General features: G+C 48.0%; 1 protein-coding gene across 2 annotated transcripts in view; it reads left to right on the forward strand.

The window, feature by feature from the left end:
* Nucleotides 1–18,187, forward strand: part of LOC135909598 (protein Wnt-9a-like) — a 30,321-nt gene extending 12,134 nt beyond the window's left edge. Inside the window, exons 1-4 of one of the 2 annotated variants that reach the window (XM_065441573.2) lie at nt 8,415–8,775; nt 11,150–11,388; nt 15,756–16,048; nt 17,323–18,187. In XM_065441573.2, coding sequence (XP_065297645.2) covers nt 8,714–8,775; nt 11,150–11,388; nt 15,756–16,048; nt 17,323–17,844 — 1,116 coding nt within the window. In that variant the 5' untranslated portion in view covers nt 8,415–8,713 and the 3' untranslated portion in view covers nt 17,845–18,187. Of the gene's footprint in view, nt 1–8,414; nt 8,776–11,149; nt 11,389–15,755; nt 16,049–17,322 lie in introns of those variants that run through there. The other variant, XM_065441574.2, reaches the window with a different exon arrangement.
* Nucleotides 18,188–22,054: the final 3,867 nt, after the last annotated feature.

Consider the following 22,054-nt stretch of genomic DNA (forward strand, 5'->3'; position numbering starts at 1 on the left):
ATGTTGTCACGCTCAACGGCTGACCAGGGCAAAGATCAAGTTGGCACCACTTCTGGTACCACCGACGACGTGGAGATCCATGCGGTGCAGTCCTTGGGCTACATGGTCAGTGCAGGAAAGAACGAAGGTTTATTGAGAGCATGGCTTATAAAGACATGAATGCAGCGCGCTGTACAACTGCGCATCACAGATGCGCATCCGCGCTGATATAATCAGTACACACGTCCGATACAATCCCTTTATCACCAATGGACACGCAACACATATTAAGAGTACTAAAGGACTTGTGCTTGTTAACCAGGTTTAATGAAGATACTAAGGGATAAATGATTTATGAAGTGTACTCTTAACTCAACTACCAACTGGATGAAGGACTTTAAAAGTGCCAAAACATTAATTCATCGACTGCGCCTTGAGACAGCATACATAAAACATTTCCTATATGACATAAAACGGGCCTTTCCCCGGCTTGCTCCTATGGTCACGACGATCAGGATGTTCGTCATCTACTCCTCGAATGTTCTATATATGCGACGCGAAGACGGCAGCTAGAACAAGAACTACACTCCACTGACTTTTACCGACCTTTCTCACTCGCAAGATTTCCAGGCCCATGGCCATACAAAATAGCCCAGCGAAAAGCATTGAATGCACTAGTACATTTTTACGAAGACACAGGCATCCTTAAGAAGTACTAGATAGCGCACTGAGTAGTCCCACGATGTAACTGTAACTTGCTTCCATTATTTGTAATTATTAACGCTAGTATATCACGTGTTATACTTTTTTGTATTTTGACGTAGTAGTTTTGCGGAAACCCGCAAGGTGGAGAGAAGTAATGAATAAAGGGATAATCAGACATCCACCCGTTCGTAGCAATTGCTACCGAGTGGATGTCTGATTTTCCCCTTTATTCTTTTTTGTATCTGTGCGTGCATTACTTTAACTCTGTGTAATTCCTGTTCTGTTTACATGCTCATCGTAGTCTGCATCACGGCCGCTTGTGTGTGTTTGTGACTTTGTTTGCGAACTCGTTGTGTTGCGACTTGCATTTACCTTCTATATCTATAAGTTCATGGCTGTATAGGACTGTGTGCTGTGGATTTCTGGCCCTATGACGTGTATTTTTTTTTTCATTTTCTTACTACATATTGTTACGTTGCAGAAGTCACATACAAATATCTATTTACATTATTTGCAAGAGAGACAAGGATGAACAAACAAGACGGCTGTCAAGACCGATTCAACCTTTACACGTCAAATCATCGTCTTCTGAGTGGCGCCACTCTTGGTTGCGCCGTAACATAACCCCTCCTGTTAAGGCGCCGTCTCGGCGCTAACTATAATGGAGGTGAACTCGCGGCAAAGTAAGGCTTCAGCCGGGATACATGCACAGCGTCCGTGGGGACACGCGAGCCCAGCGGAGCGATCTCGCAGTTAAATCGCCAACCTGACGCAATATCGTGTAGGGCCCCGTGTAGAGTGGCAGCAGCTTTTCAGACAAGCCGACGTGGCGTCATGGCGTCCATAGGAGGACAACGGATCCAGGAGGAAATCGAACGTCCCATTGTCGGTTGTCGCACCGGATCTCCTGCGCGGCCTGAGACTCAGCAAGCCGGGACCCGGCAATCTGGCGTGCCGTGCGAAAAGGAGTAGCTGTCACCGTTATAAGGTGACCACATCTCTTTCCTTTATTTTCATTTCAACAACAACAACAACAACAACAACAACAACAACAACAACAACAACAACAACAACAACAACAACAACAACAACAACAAAAAAGTGGCGAGGGGGGATTTCAGAAGCCGGCTTCTTTGCACCGTGACACTAAATGTGGAGAAGCCAGCTTTAAAGGGATCTTGTACGTATGTGCAGACGCCTTCGAAACCACGTCCGCGCTAGCGTAAACGTCATCGCTTATAATATCGTACTCCGAATCCATTTTTTGCTTTTGTTCGAACTGTGCTGTATCGAGCTGAACTGAACTTCAGGAATTGCTACAGCTTTGTACTTGCCCTTTTACCTTTTCTTCTTTTATTCGGAACCAGTTCAATTTTCTGGGGTTGTTTCATATTAGTTCTTCACCTTTACTTTTGCTTAAACATTTATTCAACATGATTCTTTGTCTTATGGACGGGACATGCCTCCAGCTAGCAGCTCGCAACCGCTGTGGGATCCCCAACTCCTATGTTGATACTTACAACCAATACACCAAACGAACCTGACGCTGTTCCGTGGTCTCCTATGCGCTCGATGTTTACAAAACGCTACCGCATACCGACGCCGTCGTTCAGCAGTGATAGTTTCCAGTTCCGCCGCAGGCAATTCGTTTCTTCTGCAATGCATCCTGGAATGGGCCGTGTAATCAGCTACTTCAGCTAACAGCCGTGGTGCGATGGTTAGAACCCCTTGCTCGCACACGAAAATATTCTCATGCAGATGAAGTACGGATTGCCTACTCGCGACCTGACACCAACTCCATGATCAAGGCACTCATGCAGGACCTTACAAAGGCTTACAGAGCCCACTCTGATAATATTCACAGACGTCTACATACGATTGACCCAGACGGTAAATTCTGTTTGCCCCCGAAGCTTACACGGAGCAAAACATCATTGCTACACAGGATTCGGCTCGGCGTTGCCTTCACCCGTCGCTACGCACACCTCATCGGCCAATCGAACAACCCCGATTGTGTACACTGCCAGATGCCCGAAACACTGCAACACGTACTGTGCGACTGCCCAGCATATATGCTGGAGCGAAGGACGTTAGACAGTTTCCTAGCCAGCGTTGGCAGACAACTACGGTCGGAGGAAGCTATCCTCGGCCCATGGCCCGACACTGCAATTTCAGTGCGTGCAACAAAAGTATTGTTGAAGTTCCTGTAGGACACCAAGCTCGACGAGCGGCTCTAGCGAGGCAACTGTCTCATGTATACATAAGCACTCACCACTTCTCTTATCATCATCATCCATCCCAATACTTTCACTCCCCTTCCTTCTTCCCCAGTGCAGAGTAGCAGACTAGAGCGCACTAGCTCAGGTCGACCTCTCTGTCTTTCCAATCAATAAATTCTATTCATGCCTTCATTCTCATGCAGTTGACTTCGCTTGACTGCCGTGGTGGATCCTTCTGAGAAAGGGGCAAATAAGTAGGTGAAGTGTAGCAAACTGCTGAATGCAACAATTTTAATTTCGTTACCTTAGTAGAGGCGAGGGGGGGGGGGCAAGCTTCGAACGTGTTTTAATAGCGTTCAATATGTTAAATAATACTTCGAGATACGTTTTGCTGTATTTATATGCAACGTTTTCCACGCATGTCGCTGAATCGAGGTTATTCATCATCATCATCATCATCATCATCATCATCATCGTCGTCGTCGTCGTCGTCATCACTAGGATCATCATCGTCATTATTATTATTATTATTATTATTATTATTATTATTATTATTATTATTATTATTATTATTATTATTATTATTATTATTATTATTATTATTATTATTATTCCTGCCATAGGGACACAGCATAACGCGACTGCCCGCGCAGCGCCCCATATAATGTCTCAACCGTTAGAAACTTGCCAGTGAAAACGGTACGTACGAGAGCTCCGTACGACGCTTAGCGGCAAGAATCAATCGTAAGCTTGACGCGTGGCCTGCAGCTTGGGCGACGCCGCGCGAAGTGACGCCGAGCCACGCGGGTGCGCGCGCGCGCGACGTCCTCAGCACCAAGCGCTTCCGGCATCGTTTTAGAGTCGATCAGTTATACGCGGCCGTGAATGGCGACAGTACAAAGCGCGCGCGCACCGCGTCAGGGCGGGCGTCACGGGCGACGTCGATGACATCACGCGTCCGTGCGCTGCTCGGCGCAGACAGGTGCCGTCGCGGTCGGCGTCCGCTTGCGTCGCCCGCGCCGCCGCGACGTCGTCGGTAACCCTAGACGGCCGCGGCTGCCGGGCGCCAGCGTCGGGTGTCCAGCGACGCCGGGCCGCGCAGAGCAAACAGAGGTCGCGTGCCCGTGGCGCTGTTGCCGTGCGCCGGTAACTCGAACGCGGCGGCGCCGATGGCCGGCCGTAAATGTGCCCTGCTCGATACTGCGAGCGCCCGAGCGCGAGCATTTGCTCTGCTGAGGGGGGGGGGGGGGGGGGCACCGCTATTTATAGACGCCGCCGCGTGCCACGAAGGCGATGCTCTTCTCATTCGCGGCATAGCGCGCACTTGACAGCACGTGCAGAGGGCACGCCGGTCCGACATTGGAAAAAAGAAAAGCTCGACCTTTCTGCGTGGAGACGGACGTATGCGCATTTTCACAAGAAGCCTGTTCGCATTGCACCTGGCTAGGCTGCATGCGGTAGTGTTTATACGTGTCATATTCCGCGTAGAAGCACTGCTGCAGCGTTTAGACGACTACAACAGCGAGCTTATATATATAGGAAAGGTCACCGTAGGATCTGGCCTTAAACGACGCTCTCGGGAAGTTGTGTTACGTATTATGTGCGGAAGACTGTATTTGACTAGAAGAACGTGTAAAAAACAAAAAAACACTCGCGATGACGCTTAAACGCGGGTTGGATGGCCTGCATGCCCACGCTCTTTCGAGCGGGTGGCGGTTCCGCTGCATCGCCGAGGCAAACAACGCGGGAGTATCAGTATGCCACAGACGCGCGGCGCTTAGATCACATGGTTGAGCCTCACGTGGCCTAATAGTTTGTACCAGCAAATACAATGTCCCATTCACGACGCCGGGTTCGAAACGTCACGGCTGATGACTTTTGACAGCCAACGAAATCGACGTTCACGCCGTCTTCTCGAGCAGTGTTTGTGCAGGGTAAGGTTTGTGAATGCGCGCACAGGACAACCATATATAGGCACTGCCGTGCTCCAGTAACTGCTCTTCCCCTTTGTTTCAAAAGCGCAAAAGTCGCAGTGTGCCATGAAGTAGTTAGCGCGAGAAAATAAAGATACAAGAAAGAGGAGCCAGATAACCTTGCCTATTGCACATACTCATCATTTTCCTTTTTAACGATTATTTCTTCTTCTATATTTAGGGGGCGGGGGGGGGGGGGGTTGTTCTGGATCGCAAGCTTTATCACAGTGTCCATGCACCCTATCATGCAGGAAGGTGCCATTCGAACAGTCAGTGGATTACGGCGGCGCCGTTTATGAATCAGCAAATTTGATTCATCCCGATTTTACTGCTGACTTACGAGACATCGCTGGGAGCTTCAGAAGCATCAGCCTCCAAGCCTCGCTCATCACTGGACTGCCTTGTTATAGCTGACTCTACATTAACCTGCTAAAAGTTCTTCGAATTCAAAGAATTAACTTTCGTTTGATCAGACAAACAGCGCAGCACTATGCAAATCATTCGCTACAAGCTGAGCTACTTCAAAGCTATGGATAAATATGCGACGCAGTGCATGCTAATCAGTCTGATATTTCACAGCAACATGGCGCTCCTACGGGACCTAATTTCTTGCCTTAGCGATTGAAAGTACCCTTTGTCGCTCTGACCACTCCAGGCATGGATAAGAAATCATCAGTGCATTCACTAGAGACTAAATTTATGAATCTCCTGCACACGGGGTTCACTTGCAAGATGCTGTGGAACATTCGTGTTTGCTGACGGATCTCGCTATTGACGTCCCGGCGCGTAATTCAAGTGTTTTAACATGACGTCACAATACCTTGCCAGAACTGTTTGAAGTTCTCCAGGTACACTGAATACATTGCAGCCAACAAATCTATAGTTACAATTGTGTAGCATCTTCTGGCTCAAAAGCAGCTCTAAAGAGATCGGCTCGATTTTATTTTTATACTGATTCCAATTCTCTATCATAGGATGTTGCAAATACATCAACCTTTGTTTTGACGTCTAGCCATTGAGGCCAACCTGATTGGTGCTGTTCTTTTTTGTCTGAAAAAATTCGTGTCCTTCCTGTGCATAAGGGCTCCTGACGTGCGTATGTATGTGTACGGGACATGTGCAGGTAGTAAGGTCCGGATTATACAGCCCCATTATTGTGGCCCCTTGTTATAGCCCTCTTCCTAACATTTCCTACACTATTGCGGACAGCGCTCTGTGTGCAGCCTTGCCAAACTTGGTTGGCTTTAAGACCGCACATGTATCGGGTGATCCAACACTAAGCTTTCTTCGTGCCGTTTGCGACCCGCACGGCGCCACTTAGGAACTTCGCGCCCAAGCAAAAAGACGAGCACGAACACGTGACGTTTTCTTGGGAAGTTTTCCAAGCGATCTACTCCCCCATCCTCGAAAGATACAAAGTTATAAAGAGAACCTGCAAGTATCAGCATTCGCGATGACAGGTGTGGGCAGTGAATGCGGCTTTCGAGCCAATAAAAGCATCGTATAGTAACAATGGGGAGGGGGGGGAGTGGGGTAGGCGAATAAAAATAGCGGTAGGCAACAGCCTGATACAGGGCGAGAAAGGACACGCGGAGACGTGAGGCGAACGTTAGCCGCTCTTGAAACCCGAGATCTTCGAACAAACACAGTGCCACGACACAAAAGGAGACGGCTGGCAGCACGCATCCTCCTCGTCCCCGCTTTTGAATATGTTTGACAATAGCCCCCCCCCCCCCCCCCTGCATACAAAGGGGAGAGGCACGCAGCGAGAGCGATGAATATACTCCCACTTGTGGGCTCTGAGAAAGGCATGCTTCGAGAGCTCTTAGTGATCGGCTTGCAAAGGCGGAGACGCTGAGAGTGGATGGTTTTTGACTGTGGGAAGTGGATGCGCGTTTAAGAGACCGGAAGAAAGTGTGGACTGCGAAAGCAGTGTTTACCGATGCCCAATTTGCGTCCTGATCCGTACAGGTATCGCCATTTGCGCTATACCATGCGGATACGTTTGTACGTTGGCAGCGGTGGTTGCAGCGGCACATTGTGACACTGCGCTCAACCAGAGCACGCAGAGATAACTATATACTGTTGTAACGTCCAACTTCATTCTGTTTAGCTGCCGGCGTAAATGTGTTGGCGGTAACGTAATTTTTACTAACATTATTAGCCTTTTTTTTCTTCGACGAACAACTTAAGCAAGCAAACAAGAACGCAAGCAAGAATATTAACTCGTTGTGGTTAAACAAAGGGTGCAAGGTGTCGCCGCCGCCGTTGACGCTACCGTCTGCGTTTACGCTAAAAATTATCTAACGTATAAAAGTTCAGTGCAGGGCAGCATTGATCCGCATTCGGCGTGTACCATACCATTCGTTAAACATAATCTAAGGTTCAGTATACCCGTTGTGCACTAAGTGGAGCTTTTAATTTAACTGCTGTGTTGGCGGTATGCGAAGTCCTCTATCACACCGGTCGTATATGGGTAATTCGTTGGTCGTGTACTTTGGCTAAATTAACGCAAGCCTCACTCTCCTGTTGTTAGAATTAGTCACTGGACGCCCTCACGTTATGCAGCGCGATGCCTGTTTCAAAATTTAATGTAGTTCAAAAACGACAGTTTAGAGTCGTTGTTGCACGCAATATAGCTGGAGCGCGGTAGCACATAGCATCGTGTATGCAGCAACAAAATGCAAAATATGATTTGCAGTGAACTAAATGTGGTGGGGAGTGTACTCTCAGGCGGGTATCCTCGTGTCTGCGTCAAGTCGAGCTCAGAAACCGCCGCGCAGTGAAAACGGGACTTGTGGTGCGCCTGGACACAGCGTCATATAATTGCAAACGACGAAGGCAAGGAGAAAGGGCGGTGATGGAAGAGACGCGTTTTCACGTCATCGATGGCTGCGCGCGTAACCGTGAGACGCTTGCGTGACACCTGAAGCAGGCTTCGTCGTATAGGTGCAGGCAAGGCCTATACGACGCCTATACAAGGTGAATACGAGTCAACCAGTTTGTTTCGCATAGCCCAGGTATCCGTTCTAATACGTAGCTCGCGAGGTTGCTGCTTGACATTTGCGCGTTCATCCTGCATTCGTCGCTTCCTCAATATCGCGGAGCAGACGACGCTTTCTGCAACACACGTGTCGACACTGTGCTCATACCTCCAGTAGGGCTGCCACAGTACCTCGATCTTTCGAAGCGACGGCGTAGCAGTCCGGTAGTCTACGCATTCGCCGCCACAAAGTGGCAACCGTCATTCAACGCGGGAAGTGGCGGAGACGAGCGAGGTGCGGCGTGCTCTATGGCCTTGCACCTCGCACGGGACAGCGGCAGGCAACCGGCTGTGGCGGCGACCGAGGAAAGACGAGGCCTCGGCGACTCACCGGCGCCTGCTAGACGCGCGCGTCAGTCGGGTCCTCGCGCTCTCTTGCTCGAGTTACGCACTGCCGTTTGTAACAAGGGAGAGAAAGAAAAAGTGCGCGGAGGCACGCGCGCACGAACACACGCACGCACCTGTGGTCGTCGTAGGCGGCGGCCAGACAGATGAACGGCGCACCACGGAGGCGTTGTGCGGACGGCACACTTCCCCCCCGTTGAGGCACGTGGCCGACGGCAGCCGCGACAAGCGCCGAAGGTGCGCCTCTCAAACAATCGGGCCAACGCTCAAATATCCTGGCGCCAGTTGCTCCCTCTTCGCCCGTACGCGCAGCACACTGTAGGCTGCACGCGCGCGGGCGCCGCCGTAGCCACCGGTGCGTAAGCGTTCGACGTGCGCTCGCGTGCCGCGGTCCGCCGTGACATGGATCGGGGTCCCACTTGGCCACGCGGCCGCCACGTGCGTCGGACATGCGGGCGCTGGTGGTCTGTGTGTGTCTCTACTTCAACCACGCAGTCATGGCCAGCATCGGGTAAGTTGCCTGTCCCTTCGTCACTCAGCGCCAGGGTTCCCGTTTTAAAGGACGGCCTTAGGAGACTAGTTATCCGCACGCAGAAGCAGGAACGGGCTGATCGTGGACTTCTCTTGAGTTCCTTAGTTGGGAGATGGCCGATCTAAAGCGGCATCCAAAACAATTTTTACACTATTCCGGTTGTGCGCCGAAATCGCAGTAGTGTTTTAGCAGTTCGCAGGGATGCACAAAACGTAACAAACTTGAATTGCTCGTCCACTACGACGAGAATCGTGAATGTTCACGGAGTCGAGTATCTTACTTTTTGAAGAAGCTGAAGAACGACGGACTCCAATAAGGACGCTATGGGTCGTTCTAACTCTCGTTGACTCGTCTTCCATGATTGTTTGGAAACGAACGCTACAGATTCATTCCCTTTTTTGTTAACACGAGTCATATTTCCTTGATTGTCAGCGACAAGGAACGTGTAAGACATTGAGAAGACTTGTTTAAAGTGACCTCATGTCATCGACGGTTCGCTTGGACGTTTAATGACTGGTTTTATCGTAACGTTACCGCATGCTCATCACTGCAGTGGCTACATGGAAACGTTCCTTGCGTGATGCGCTTTCATTCATCGAGGATACCGCTCCAGAAGCGAAGGTAGTAGTGTCAAGGTCACTGACACACACCAAGCATCCCACAGATTGTGTCTTCTCCTGTTTAGTTCTACGTCTTGGTTTCCGCTTTACATGCGGAAGGACGACGCCGACGAAGAGCCATAGGGAGACACATAATACGAACTCCAGTTTCTGTCATGACTCGCAACTATCGACTTGGCGCACTACCGGCCGTATACAGTACGTCCCTTTTTGCTGCTCCTATCCGCAAGTTAGGCGCAGTGTTGTTCAGACTTCTGGTGCATTATTACTGTGCTCCTGTGTTTGATTTGTTTGAGAACAGAGCAGCGTGAACTGAAGTGTTGGATGACACTTAATGCGTGAAGTCGCATATATGTTGCAGGTGATGACAGGAGCCAAGATTGATGTTATATCCTTGCCTATGGTGCGGCTTTGCCCTTCTCCTTGTAAAGCGGCAATCACATAAAATGCATATCCAATGTATTTGTGGTATTCCCTCGCTCGGTGTAGGCGTGAGTCTTACCAACATCACTTATAGACTTACACCTGCTTTCTTCCGTAACCACATGAAACGTACTTGGACCGGGATTACAGTGCTGTCATCGCGTACATCAAAATAGACGAGCAAACACCGGAAGTCCGCTAAGCAAAAGATACGTTACAGAAATGGATTCCGTGTCGATGCCACTAAATGTGTCTGAGCCGCTTGGCTCTGAGGCTCGACCGCTTATTGAGCGACTGTCTTTGATTTGATATACAAAGACAATCATTGTGTCATGTGTTGCCTTGACAAGACAATCGCTAGTGAAGGTGCTTTTGTTCTATTTGAAAACCAGTGGCTTGTGCGAGCGCCTATGACGTGCATGATGTATTATGCTTACGTTCGCACGTTCCCCGTGTCTTTCCTCTCTTTATGTTACTCTGTTTTACTCCCCTAGCGTAGCCAACCATGGAGACACTATTCTGGTTAATATATCTTCTTTCTTTCTTCTCTCTCTCTGTCCCTTGGCTAAAAGGCACAAGACATTTCTTGGCTAAGGCTTTCTGTCATCTTAGCGGCCACACTATAGTGGCATATCTGGATTTGCGCCCAATTCAAAGACCGTGCACCGAAATTTGCTCACCGATGAAGATATTATAGCTGTTTGTTACGCAGCACGAAACTGTTGAACCGGCTATGCTGTCTTTGATCGATAAATGACAGGGTCGGTTTAATGCGTTCTCTTAGCCCGATTCCATTTAACATTATTTTTTTATCATTCATAGCTCACGGCCATCCGAGCCTTGTGATAACACAGGGGGAGCGCCGCTCGGACCGCTGGCGGATCACATAAAGGAGAACGCATTGAAATAGATTCGTTGCGTTACTCTGCAGCCAAGGACGGGGACGATGTCAAGATGGTCCTGTGCACCGTCCTGACTTTTATTGAACAGGCAAGGCTTCGCGCCGGTATTTCCCCTCTAAACCCAACACCTCAGCACCTCCGTCCGCGAATATGATTCCAGTCAGGAGTGGACGCCGTTACCAAACTTAGAACTAAATAACAAAGGAGTGGAAAGACAGTGCAGTGGAATAGATGTGAAGAACTGTCAGTACCGCGGTCCATCGCTCCTTTCTGTCCTGTCTATTGCATAGTCTTCGCTCATAAATTGAATAGAATACATCTCTCTCTCTCTCTCTCTCTCTCTCTCTCTCTCCGGAGGGTCGAAGGTCGACCGTATTCCTCACGGCTCACATTGCTCTTGTGGCCCAGCGTCCTGTCGAGGTCGAAGAACTTCACCTTGGACGCCGACCGGGAGGTGTCCGAGCGCGAGTTCTGCCGCCAGCACAGGAGGGACCCGAGCGTGCGACGCTTTTGCGTCTCGGAGCCGGCCGTGATCCACACCATCGTGCAGGGCATGCGAAACACGGTTAGCACCTGTCAGGTGCTGTTCAAGTGGGACCCCTGGCAGTGCGACCTGCTGCAGGATCGCAAGAACCTTCTTAAGAAAGGTACACGCTGCACGGGACGACCGGCGTCGGTGACGACGAACGCGTGGCTTGGTAGCGAAAATCCGACCTGTCTGCCGCTGTGTTTGTGAGCTCTGTAGGAGGCAACACCGGTAGTGCAGGAGGTATGCAGAAAATGACCTGATCAACCTCGAGTACTGCGTGGTGTTAAAACTAGCGTGTACCCGAAGTTACCGCATGCGAACTACCATCCATAGGTGGAATGAAAACCTAGAAGTCTTGCAATGACAAAATTTCTGAATCGGACTTAATGCAAATATCAAATATTTTCAAATTCCTCAACAAAGTGTATTATATAGAGATTGCGTGGAGTCCGTTAGTTAAAAAAAAAATTTTCTTTATATTATTTGACACACGCATGTAATGCCTTTCTCAACTGGACGTTCTGTGAACGGAGGAGCTTGTAAATGGTAAATTACAGCCTCTTGTAAATTATAGGTTCAGTTTTCGGCTACCTGACGCATTATGACAATGGCAGTAATGGAACAAAAGGAACAACTCCTCACCAGGTGCGCATTGAATGTCGTGTTCTTGGAAGGAGAGATGTGCGATACCACGGTACTGAACGTTACTTTAAAACATCTTAAATGCATTTCATTAAAAATATTTCTCTCGTTGTCGTAAAGGGTTGCATACATGGTGAGGCTGTCCGAATAATCAATTGACTTGCGTAACCATTAATAATAAATATACATTTGTATGTTACCTGCCTAAAAGCGACGCATTATCATTTATGTATTGGAAATTATCTGCCCCTGCTGGTGCCTCTGCGACATAACCTCGACAGTCCTGCTGCATAATCATTCGGAAATTTTCTCACTTATTTTTATCTTCTTGTCTCAAGACGTTTTGTCACCGCGTAATCCCAAGTATATGTCACGCAGCACTCCCGATCTAATGCAAACCTTTTGACATTTCCGGGTATAGTTGCCGCAAACAGCCCTAGTTTACACTAAATGCAGTTCAGCTGGTAACATCCTTAATAGTAGGCGGAGAAACCAGAATTGTACGTGACGAATTGGAGGAAATTAATTTTCTTTATTCAGTTACCAGTTTTGGTAACTTTGTAATTTAACGATAACTTTGTTCATTCGGTAACGCTCATTGTAATTCAATTACATGTAACCAGTTCCATTTTTTGACGAAACAAGCTGCAGCAGGTGACAGAGCTTTGGGCACTTAAATTTGGCGGAAACTACAGTAGAATTCCTGCAGTCTGCAATTGAAACTGCCTTTCCTACTATAAGTGTTCAGCAGCTACGCCCGGATCCCCTAAACAAGGCAAGCCCGCAGATTTGCAAACACGACTCTCCTGAAACTGCGACCGCTGAGCTTATAATTAATTTCTCTTCCTCTTCTGGAAGCCTCTTAACCGGCTTTCATAAGCGATAGTCACGCAACTCTTCGCTTACAGTGCAGTTTACGACTTCTCTGATATAGAGGAAAGTTTTGGCTGTATACGGATACGTGAGCGTCGCATACATGACTGTTCGATACGTGACTCATGTAAACCTATTTTTGATGTTGCTACACGTGAACAACATTATTTAGGGCTTAATATAATTCAGCTTCATTTTAATTATTCACGTTAATGATTTAGCCACGTTTTCAAGGAACATGAACGTTTGCTGGCGTCCGTTACAATTAATCGTTCAATCCTAATTGGCTAAGGAGTGAAGAGCGTCGGAGGGAGGTGCACCATATGTACGGTAACAAATTGAAACAGCGGTTCTATGGGTCGACAGCGACGACCACTTTATACGCCGATGCCAGGAGATCACCTATGGCGATTTTGTTTTTATTTCTTAAGGCTGTCATTGTTTTACAACCAACTAAACAACAACAACATTGGTATTGACAAGGGCAAGTTTCAAAAAGCCCACCTTCGTGTCCTGACGCATAGACTACGCTTTTAAATTACGCGATTATAAATGCTGCATTAACTTATTCAAGACTCCGTACTGTACATGACTGGAACTGCTTACAGGAATAAATTGTTATTGCACCTCCATCGTCTTTCTTTTGTTATTGGTGGTGTTGTTGTTTTCGTTTACATGCCGTATAGTGCTGCTGCTGTGTCAAGCGCCTGCACTGTGTTTAACATTGTTTTGTATTTTTATTGTACCTGCTTCTGAACTTTCCCCTTCAATTATGCCCACGGGGGTGCTGTGGGAACTTTTAAATATAAACAAACAAAATTTTCAGTTTATCACTGGCCCTATCGGAAGCGTCTTCCCTTAGACCGAGCAACCATGAATCGTTCCGCTTCAAACATGACCCATGCGGACACGAGCATCGCGGCTTTATGCAATCACCATCTTTGCGCAACGTGTTTGTACTTTGCAACACCGCCCTTATACCCTCCTGCGCGCACACCGAGTGATCTTTAGGGGTCGCTGCCCCTGCTGTATTCACAAGGCAACGAGAGAAAATCACCGACGAAAATTTTGAAAAGCAATTGTTAGTGAAGATCAAGAGCATAGAAGAGCTGCAGTGGACTCACTGAAATATTCGTGCCGACTTGTTTTAGTTCCTGCATTTTTGCAATGTTAATAAATATTTATAATACATAAATAAATTTAAATGATAATAAATGTTTCTTTCGTAAAGAGTGTTTTTCTTTTCTTTTTCTCCCCCCTCCCCTCCTGCCTCCTTTTTGTTCTGGGCCCAAATTAGCAGCTCCTGTTTTGGCGCTTATGCTGACAGTATAAATAAATAAATAAATAAATAAATAAATAAATAAATAAATAAATAAATAAATAAATAAATAAATAAATAAATAAATAAATAAATAAATAAATAAAAGCAACGTAAGCGTAATCTATTACTTTTTTAGTAATTTCTCAGTTACTTTCATAGTGCAGTAATTGTTCGTTGTAATCAATTACAATTTTGAGTGAAGTAATAGTAATTGGTTATTGTATCACTGTCTAGGCACTTTGGGAAACGTTTGAAGCTTAATCGAGACGTTGGTGCTGTGTGTCGCAGTGAGGGCTTATTCACATGAGTTGTTCGGTGGTCTCCTCGCTTTCACAGTAGGCACACGTAGGTGCGTCGGCCATACCAATGTGTAAACAGTTATAATTAGCGGATCACTTGAGTATTCATTACATTATAAAATAAGAAAGACAGACAGAAAGAAAGAAAGAAGGAAAAATACTTTCTGGACACAGTTTAATTCAAATATAGCTATACGGGCTTCTCGCTAAGCATTAACATATTTCCTAAAGATAATTATGATATTTCTTAATAATATTATGCAATATATTCACGGGTCTTTCTCGTCGTGACTTATTAGTTGGTTGAGATCGTAATTTTTGATTCTTGAATTCTCTCTCTAGGTTCAATTTCGGTATCATTTCGCGTCGAATATTTCAGATAATTCAGAATCATGTTCATCCCTGAATTTTCAGTAGGAAACCACGAAGAGGTTCGAAGTCTTCTATTACGGGCTTAAACCTCAGGTCATTTAATGCTATGGTGCTACTCCATGCTCTTATCCTATTCTTTTCTTCGTGTAACGCCTTTAATGTAAACAAATAGGATGGGATTTTTTAAGATTCCAACCAGGAGACAAGATGAAAAAAAGAAAAAAGAAAACGCCCCGCGATGAGTTGCGCGGAGGTTCTCTTTTGAATCAGCCCCCTCGAAATTTCACCTCGTTTATTCTTCCAAGTCAAGTCTAAAATGACATACACGGCGCACCTCGGAAGTGGTCAGAAGAGTCAAAGCGGTGGAATCCGCCGGTTGTTACCACCCTCAATTAACACGGATAAAGCACTATAGATATACATATACAGACACGAAAGCGCCATAGTGGCAATCGTAGTTTCTGCTAAACACCGCACGAAATTCACTGACGAGTGCCCGTTGTGCACAGACACACCCACACTAAAACACATCACATGGGAGTGCCCCAGGAGGCCTCCGCACATAGACAGTCCCATATTACACGAACATCCACTAATGAGGAATAGGCAGTGGGAGGCATGGCTTGCGGACGAGGGTCGGGAGAGCCAGTTGGCTCTTCTGGACCAAGCCCAGCGAGCCGCTCGTGCCAGTGGGGCCCTGGAATAGGGGCTCCAACCATCGTGCCTTATTTTATTTACATTGAATAAAGTTTTACTCTCTCTCTCTCTGCTAAATACAATGATCGTCCGGTTGGTTACGAGACTGATTTCTGAAAAAAAAAAAAAAACGCACACTGGTCGACACGCTAAAGGTCATATATCGAATTAAGCTAACGAGTTTATTCTCTGAAGCACCGGGAAATATGTTGAATTAGAAACAGAAAAAAAAAAGAGGGGTGGGTCACGCCAGAGCTTTTGGGCGTCGTTCTGCAAACGCAGTGTACCCGGAGACGGCCCTCGTGTACGCCCTGACGGCGGCCGGCGTGGCGCACAGCGTGGCCCAGGGTTGCCGGACGGGCCGGCTCGGCCCCCGCTGCTCGTGCGGCGAGGCCGGCCGCGAGGAGCCGGAGTCCTCGGCGGGCCTGCAGCAGGGCTGGAAGTGGGGCGGCTGCGGGGACAACTACCAGTTCGCGGCCAAGTTCGCCCGGCGGCTGCTGTCGCGGGAGTCCGGCAAGAGGCCGCGCACCCTGCGGAGACCCGTCGACACGCACAACATCATAGTGGGAATCAGGGTGCGTTCTGTAGGCGACGTCTCTCTCTCTCTCTCTCTCTCTCTCCATGAAGCACACGTTGATGGCTATTCGATGGGTTCTTGTCGTTGTGCCGGATCCCCCACTGTTCCCGAGATGCGCATTTTGGTAGGGTTGAATATAAGCGGGAGTGGTCTTGCGTGGTCCACGAGATTGGGGGGCAAAAAACGTCGCGATTTGTGGGGGAAGCCGCAATTATGCAACTAAATGGACTCACCGCAACGAAAATTGAGTCAGTCGTATGTTAGGGACAGCATCAAATCGAAAATAAACCGTGAGTATTATAACGAGATTATTGAAGGCAGTGGGAAGAATGGAAAGAAAATGTGGGTAACCTGGTGCTTCGACTATCGATAGATTTTATTGAAACTAAACTCGATGGAGCCACCGAAAGCGAGAATGGCACGAGGGGAAGTGTAACGGATTGTACAACCTGCAGATCTGGATGGTTAATGTAGTGGCCTCACTCTGGGTCGATCGCCTTTCGGGGATACTTCCAATTTCGTATTATATGGTGCATGTGGCACGACGCCTCAGAGGAGCGACTGACCTTCTTCCCGTCCGTTGAAAGTATCCCCTAAACTGATCGACCGAGAATAACACTCTTTATCTCATGTCTCCCTCCAGGGAAGCTTAAAGGCTGGTTCTGGTACGTATACTTGGACTAAAGACGGCTGGCCTTTGATTGCGCCGTGAACGCTGGTGTGCCTGTGCGTGCGCACGTATCACTTGTTATCCTTTTCCTTTCCTTTCGACTTCCCTCTCCCCCAGTATAGGGCAGCAAACCAAGCGCCACTCCCTTTCCTTTTCTGTGTTCCTTTCTCTTAAAAACCGCAGCAGTGCACCGCATGGTGGCTTTCTGTGAGGCTGATGGCGACCAAAGTAATTCAATAAAACCCTGAAAGGGGAGCTCGCAAGTGTCAGCGTGAGTGCAGAGGACCGAAGTGCGCCGCTAGTGCTCCTATTCTTTTCTTCTTTTTTGTAAAGTTTTATTTTTTCTTCTTTCTTCTGTTCCTTTGATCTTATTTTCCTTTTTAAATTCTTGGGCCTGAGTATATATTAGAATACTACTCGCCCGTTACAAAGAATACGGCCACAAGTTCAGTTCAGTTCAGTGCATGTGTCTGCGTGTCATCGTCTCAGCTGCCTCTGCTACGAAATCTGTAACACCGCGACCGGAGTAGCGAGACCTCGCGTTGCCTATAGGACGCGCAGCTGCAGGGTCATTGGCGCGCTGTCTCGCAACCCGCCTGCAGACGCTGCGGCACGGCATCCGGCCCGTCTGCAAGTGCCACGGCGTGTCCGGCTCGTGCTCGCTCAAGACCTGCTGGCGGGAGCTGGCGCCCTTTCCCGAGGTGGCTCGGCGGCTGAAGCGCAAGTACGTCCGCGCCGTGCCGGCCGAGATCGAGAACAAGCCGGAGTTCGCTGCCACCGACGTGGTGGCCAAGCCGCGCAAGGTGCCGGCTGCCACGGCGGGCACGACGCAGCGACCCAAGTGGCTGGCCGCCGTCACGGCCCGGCTGCGGAGGCTGGGCAGGGACCGGCTCGTCTACCTGGAGAAGTCGCCCTCCTTCTGCGAGCCGAACGCGCTGACCGGCAGCGGCATGGCGGGTCGGCGGTGTCGCGACCCGGACCACTGCGACAGGGTGTGCTGCGGCAGGGAGCACCGCAGCTTCACCGAGGTCGTCTACGATACCTGCCAGTGCCGCATGGTGTGGTGCTGCAAGCTGGAGTGCAAGACTTGCGAGAACGTCACCACAGCGTACGCCTGCTTGTGAAACGCGCCGGGCGCGGGATTCCCGTTTGCGTGAGTGAGTGTGTGTCAAGTCTGAGACGTGTGTGCGTCAAGATCGTCCGAGTTGCCGGAAGGTACCCGTCAGAAGCGCGATTGATCCGACTGTTGGAAGCTGTTGGAAACTTGTTGGATGCGGCTGTTGGCACTGTGCGTATACATGTCGGGTATATAGGTTGGTTTTGACGCAGGTGTGTCTCGCGCGTTTCGGCCGCGCGCTCGACAAGTTGGCGACGTCGGCCTCTTATGTGCTGCATTTCCGCAGAGAAATTTAGTGGGTTGTAGTGACGGAAACTTTTGAAATGAGATTTTTTTTTCTTCTTTTAGAACGTGAGTCATTTTTTTTAGAATCGTGAATCACAACACCCAACTTCCTAATGCGCAATAATTAATTTGCAGCGCGATGTCTTGCGGCATGCTTTCGGTTTCTGAAGATCTTTATGGCGATCGGCCGCGGAGTGACGCCAGTAGACAGTTGCGGAAATTTCCTGACCCACGGAGAGTTACCGCGGGAGACGAATAACAGACGCGAAAAACCACTCGATCTTACTTTAATGGGAAATTCTCATTGGCAATGGCGGCTATTCAAGCTGTAAGATCGCGCTAGAACACCACATTGCGACTTCATGCATGGTGGAGGCCTGCTTTCTTGAAATTGAACACACTTATTACAAAAAGAAAGCTTGAAGACACAAAAGATGAATTCTTGGAACCAAATGATTCTGTATAATGGCGACTTAAATTAGACTGTGAGGTTTTACGTGCCGAAAACGACGATATGATTATGAGGAACGCCGTGTAGTTGGGGACTCCGGAAATTTGGACCACCTTGCTTTCATTAACGTGCACGTAAATCTAACTACGCGGGCGTTTTAGCATTTCGCCCCGATCGCAATGACGCCGCCATGGCCAGGATACAACGGCGACTTCGCATATAAGCATATAAGCCAAAATCACCGGCGATGCAAGTACGGTTTCAGAAGACCGCACAATATTTCAGCCTAACATTGCAGCTTTACCACTAACCGCTGCCGCTTGTAGACGCATCGTCTGCGCATACGCGCAAGGCGGTACGCGCTCTGCTAAAGCGTTTCACTTTCTTCGCGTGTGTAAACATTCAGAAAGGCAATGCAGATGTATAGTACGTAGCGCGATACAACACAATACTGTTTTTTTTAGTGCTTGCAATATAGTCTGGAGCTAAACTTTATTTGCGCCTTCAGTAACGTCGTAATACTAAATGAGTGCAAAATTTGCGTAAACGATGCACCACACGCTCTTCGCCGCCGTTCGTGTCGTCTTCAAAATTTGATAAAGGGGACTTATATGCAACTTCGCGTTCCAGAACGCGCACATTTTCCTCCTCTAAACCATTACATGCATGCAGCGAATCGCGCTCTGCTTAAACGTGCTAATCGCCGGTGCCATCGCTGCGCGTTATTTTTTCCCCTATCACTTGTGAACAGCTTTTTTTTTTTACATGTATACGCTTTGTGCACCCTCGAGGTCTGTATGTTTGAGAATTTGTGCTCACGAAGGTGCACGCGACTCCGATTTTTCGTAGCTTTGTCATTCCTGCGAGCAGCGTACCGAGCTGGACTCCGTTGCAGCTGGAATCTGTTTCGATGTTTTCGACGCATATGTTAAAATCCCAGCTACCTCGTTCCTTGAAGTACAGTGACTAAGTGCAGTTCTAGGGCTGAGTACGACAGGGCTCCGGGGCTTCATAATGCTTAGCATGCGTGCTCCTATATACGAGACTCATCGCCTATGAACGCGCTCACTGTGACGCAATATGCATAATTATGGACTGGTGCTCTTATTTCTGCGTTTTATTTGGTACGTAATTAAAGATTTTCACGCCGAAGATAAAGGTGTACTGGTTTTCTTATCTTCAGGCTACATAATATTTAAATATTTGCATGAAGGACTGTTTACCTACAGTCGAGTGATAGCTAGGCGTTGTGTTCTCGGGAGTGTGCTTATCTTGCGGGGTCCGTGGAAAAATTAGAATCCTCCCTCCTCCCCCCCTCCCCCCCTCTCCCCCCTCCCCCCCCCCCCCCCGCTCTGTTGGGGCATTCACGTTCTTCTTTCGTTACGTAGCTTGTTGAAGCCAGTGAACACAGCGACGCAAGTTTTTCGTAGGGATGAAACCGATCCGTAGGGATGAACGCCGATCCCTAAAAAAAGCACTTCATATATAACGCTCACATGCCTCGAATGCGGATATATAAATAATAAAATAGTCGTGTCTCATCGCACTGCAATATGAATAAAATGGTATTTAAGTTAGAATGATCATCGGGTGTATCGTTCACCTGAAGTCTTTCTCTATCCGGATTTTCTTAGCTGTTCCTTTTGCTTTACTGTTCGTTTTTAATTGCATGGCTTTTCGTACTTCATAGGAATTTCATATTGTTTGTTCAGCGGAGGAAGACGATCCCATGACTGAAAACCCAACTTACTTTTCACGCCAGAACATAACGCGCCAAATAATGACGTCACTGTTTGACGTCACCGGTTCAAGTTTCTCGAGAGTATTTGTCCGTTTTTTTTTTTTTGTCAGCTTATCAGGTTGTCAAGCTGAATTTTCTTGTATTCTCGAACGCAATATGTAAGTCTTGTTCACTTGCTTTTCAATATTCATAACCTAATTAGACGTTCCCAAATTTTTACAATTTGTGACGTTGCACAGTGTTGCTACGCAAATTTGCAAGTCGAGGGTTCGCTCATCCTTCGCTTTTAAGACGTGTTTTGGTGAAACGAGCTTGCGCGGTAGTTAAACAGCGAGTTGGTCAGAACTGCAAATTACCTATCCACAGTCAGTAAATGCAAGGAGAAGAAGAAAAGGCGACGCTTCTGTTTGGTACGAATGTTTCTTCTAAGATGGCTTGTCCGTGCCCTATCATTTCTGTACAGGTTTTCAGCTTCAAAGTACCACTTGAACATCTTGGCTATCTATAGTCAGTTACAGGTGCTAAACACAGCGAAAATGGCCCTCAACGGGAACGCGTAGACATGCGCCAGCGACTCACAGTGCAATTGAGCAGGTGCTGTGTCGCCGCGCGGTTCCCAGCAAAGGCTTCACTCGATATACGAGTACAAATGCAGGCTAGTGATTTCCTATAGGGCCCAGGGACAAAAACAGGGATGCAATCCGAGCCACGAAGGGATACGCAGTTATAATTGCGCCAGTCAGACCATATATAAGGTGTCCCGGCTAACGTTAGCCAAGCTCTTAAAGAGAGAGAGAGAGAGAGAGAGAGAGAGAGAGAGAGAGAGCACAAGACACGGTACAAGATACAATTTTAAGACCTACGGTACGTGTTCGGTCCGTCAGTCTTCCGGTGACCAAACACCGTAGGCCTTATAACTTTATCTTTCACCATGTTCTTTTTTTCGTTGAATAGCTTGGCTGATGTTAGTTGGGACACACGGCATAAACGTTCTTTGGCCTTTTTTCTACTCACATGGGCTTGGTCTGTTCGTTTATTTGTAGACTGTTATTTTAATTTTATATTTACTCTTTTATCTAACTTGTCCTATTCAGGTCAATTCAACCACCCCATTGAGGTAGGAAGCCCTCCAGAGCTGGTACCTTCAGCTTTAGTTACTCTTTATTTCTTTGTCTCTCTCATCCCGGGGGTGATTCGGCTGTTTTTACGCTATGTACAAGCGATGCCCACATTACAGAGTTTTCGATTGGGGCATCCAAGCGTTGCGTTACGCCAACCCTATTGTAGGATCTTTGCGTTCTTATGTACGCTCCTCAGTTTGTGTCCCCCGATGCCTGAACACCCTAACCTAAAACTATTAACTCGGTGTTTCGTGGTACTTTTCGAAGTACTGCGATCTACACCTTCCTGCTTGCGCTCCTGGGGGATGGCGAGGAAGCTCATTCGGTGCCTGATGTTGGCTAATACCTCCTCGCGAACCCTTTTTTTTTTAGTGCCTCCGTATTACCAATAGTCCTTTTATGCTTAAATACTCTGGTATTACCTTGCGTTTGTTTGAGCTATGAGCTGTCTTCGTCTTGACACTCGCCGACCGGGTTGTTTGTGGTTGTGGTGCATAGCGGTGTCGCGGCGGGCTCATTGTTGCTCGAACAGTAGGTGGCGTACAAAATCTAAAGTCTATGACGGCTTCGGCAATCGCTTCTGCCGCATGCAGCCGGCAAAAGCACAGCCTTTGAGATA

This window comes from Dermacentor albipictus, chromosome 1 (genome assembly GCF_038994185.2).
Source record: "Dermacentor albipictus isolate Rhodes 1998 colony chromosome 1, USDA_Dalb.pri_finalv2, whole genome shotgun sequence".
NCBI classification, from domain to species: domain Eukaryota; kingdom Metazoa; phylum Arthropoda; class Arachnida; order Ixodida; family Ixodidae; genus Dermacentor; species Dermacentor albipictus.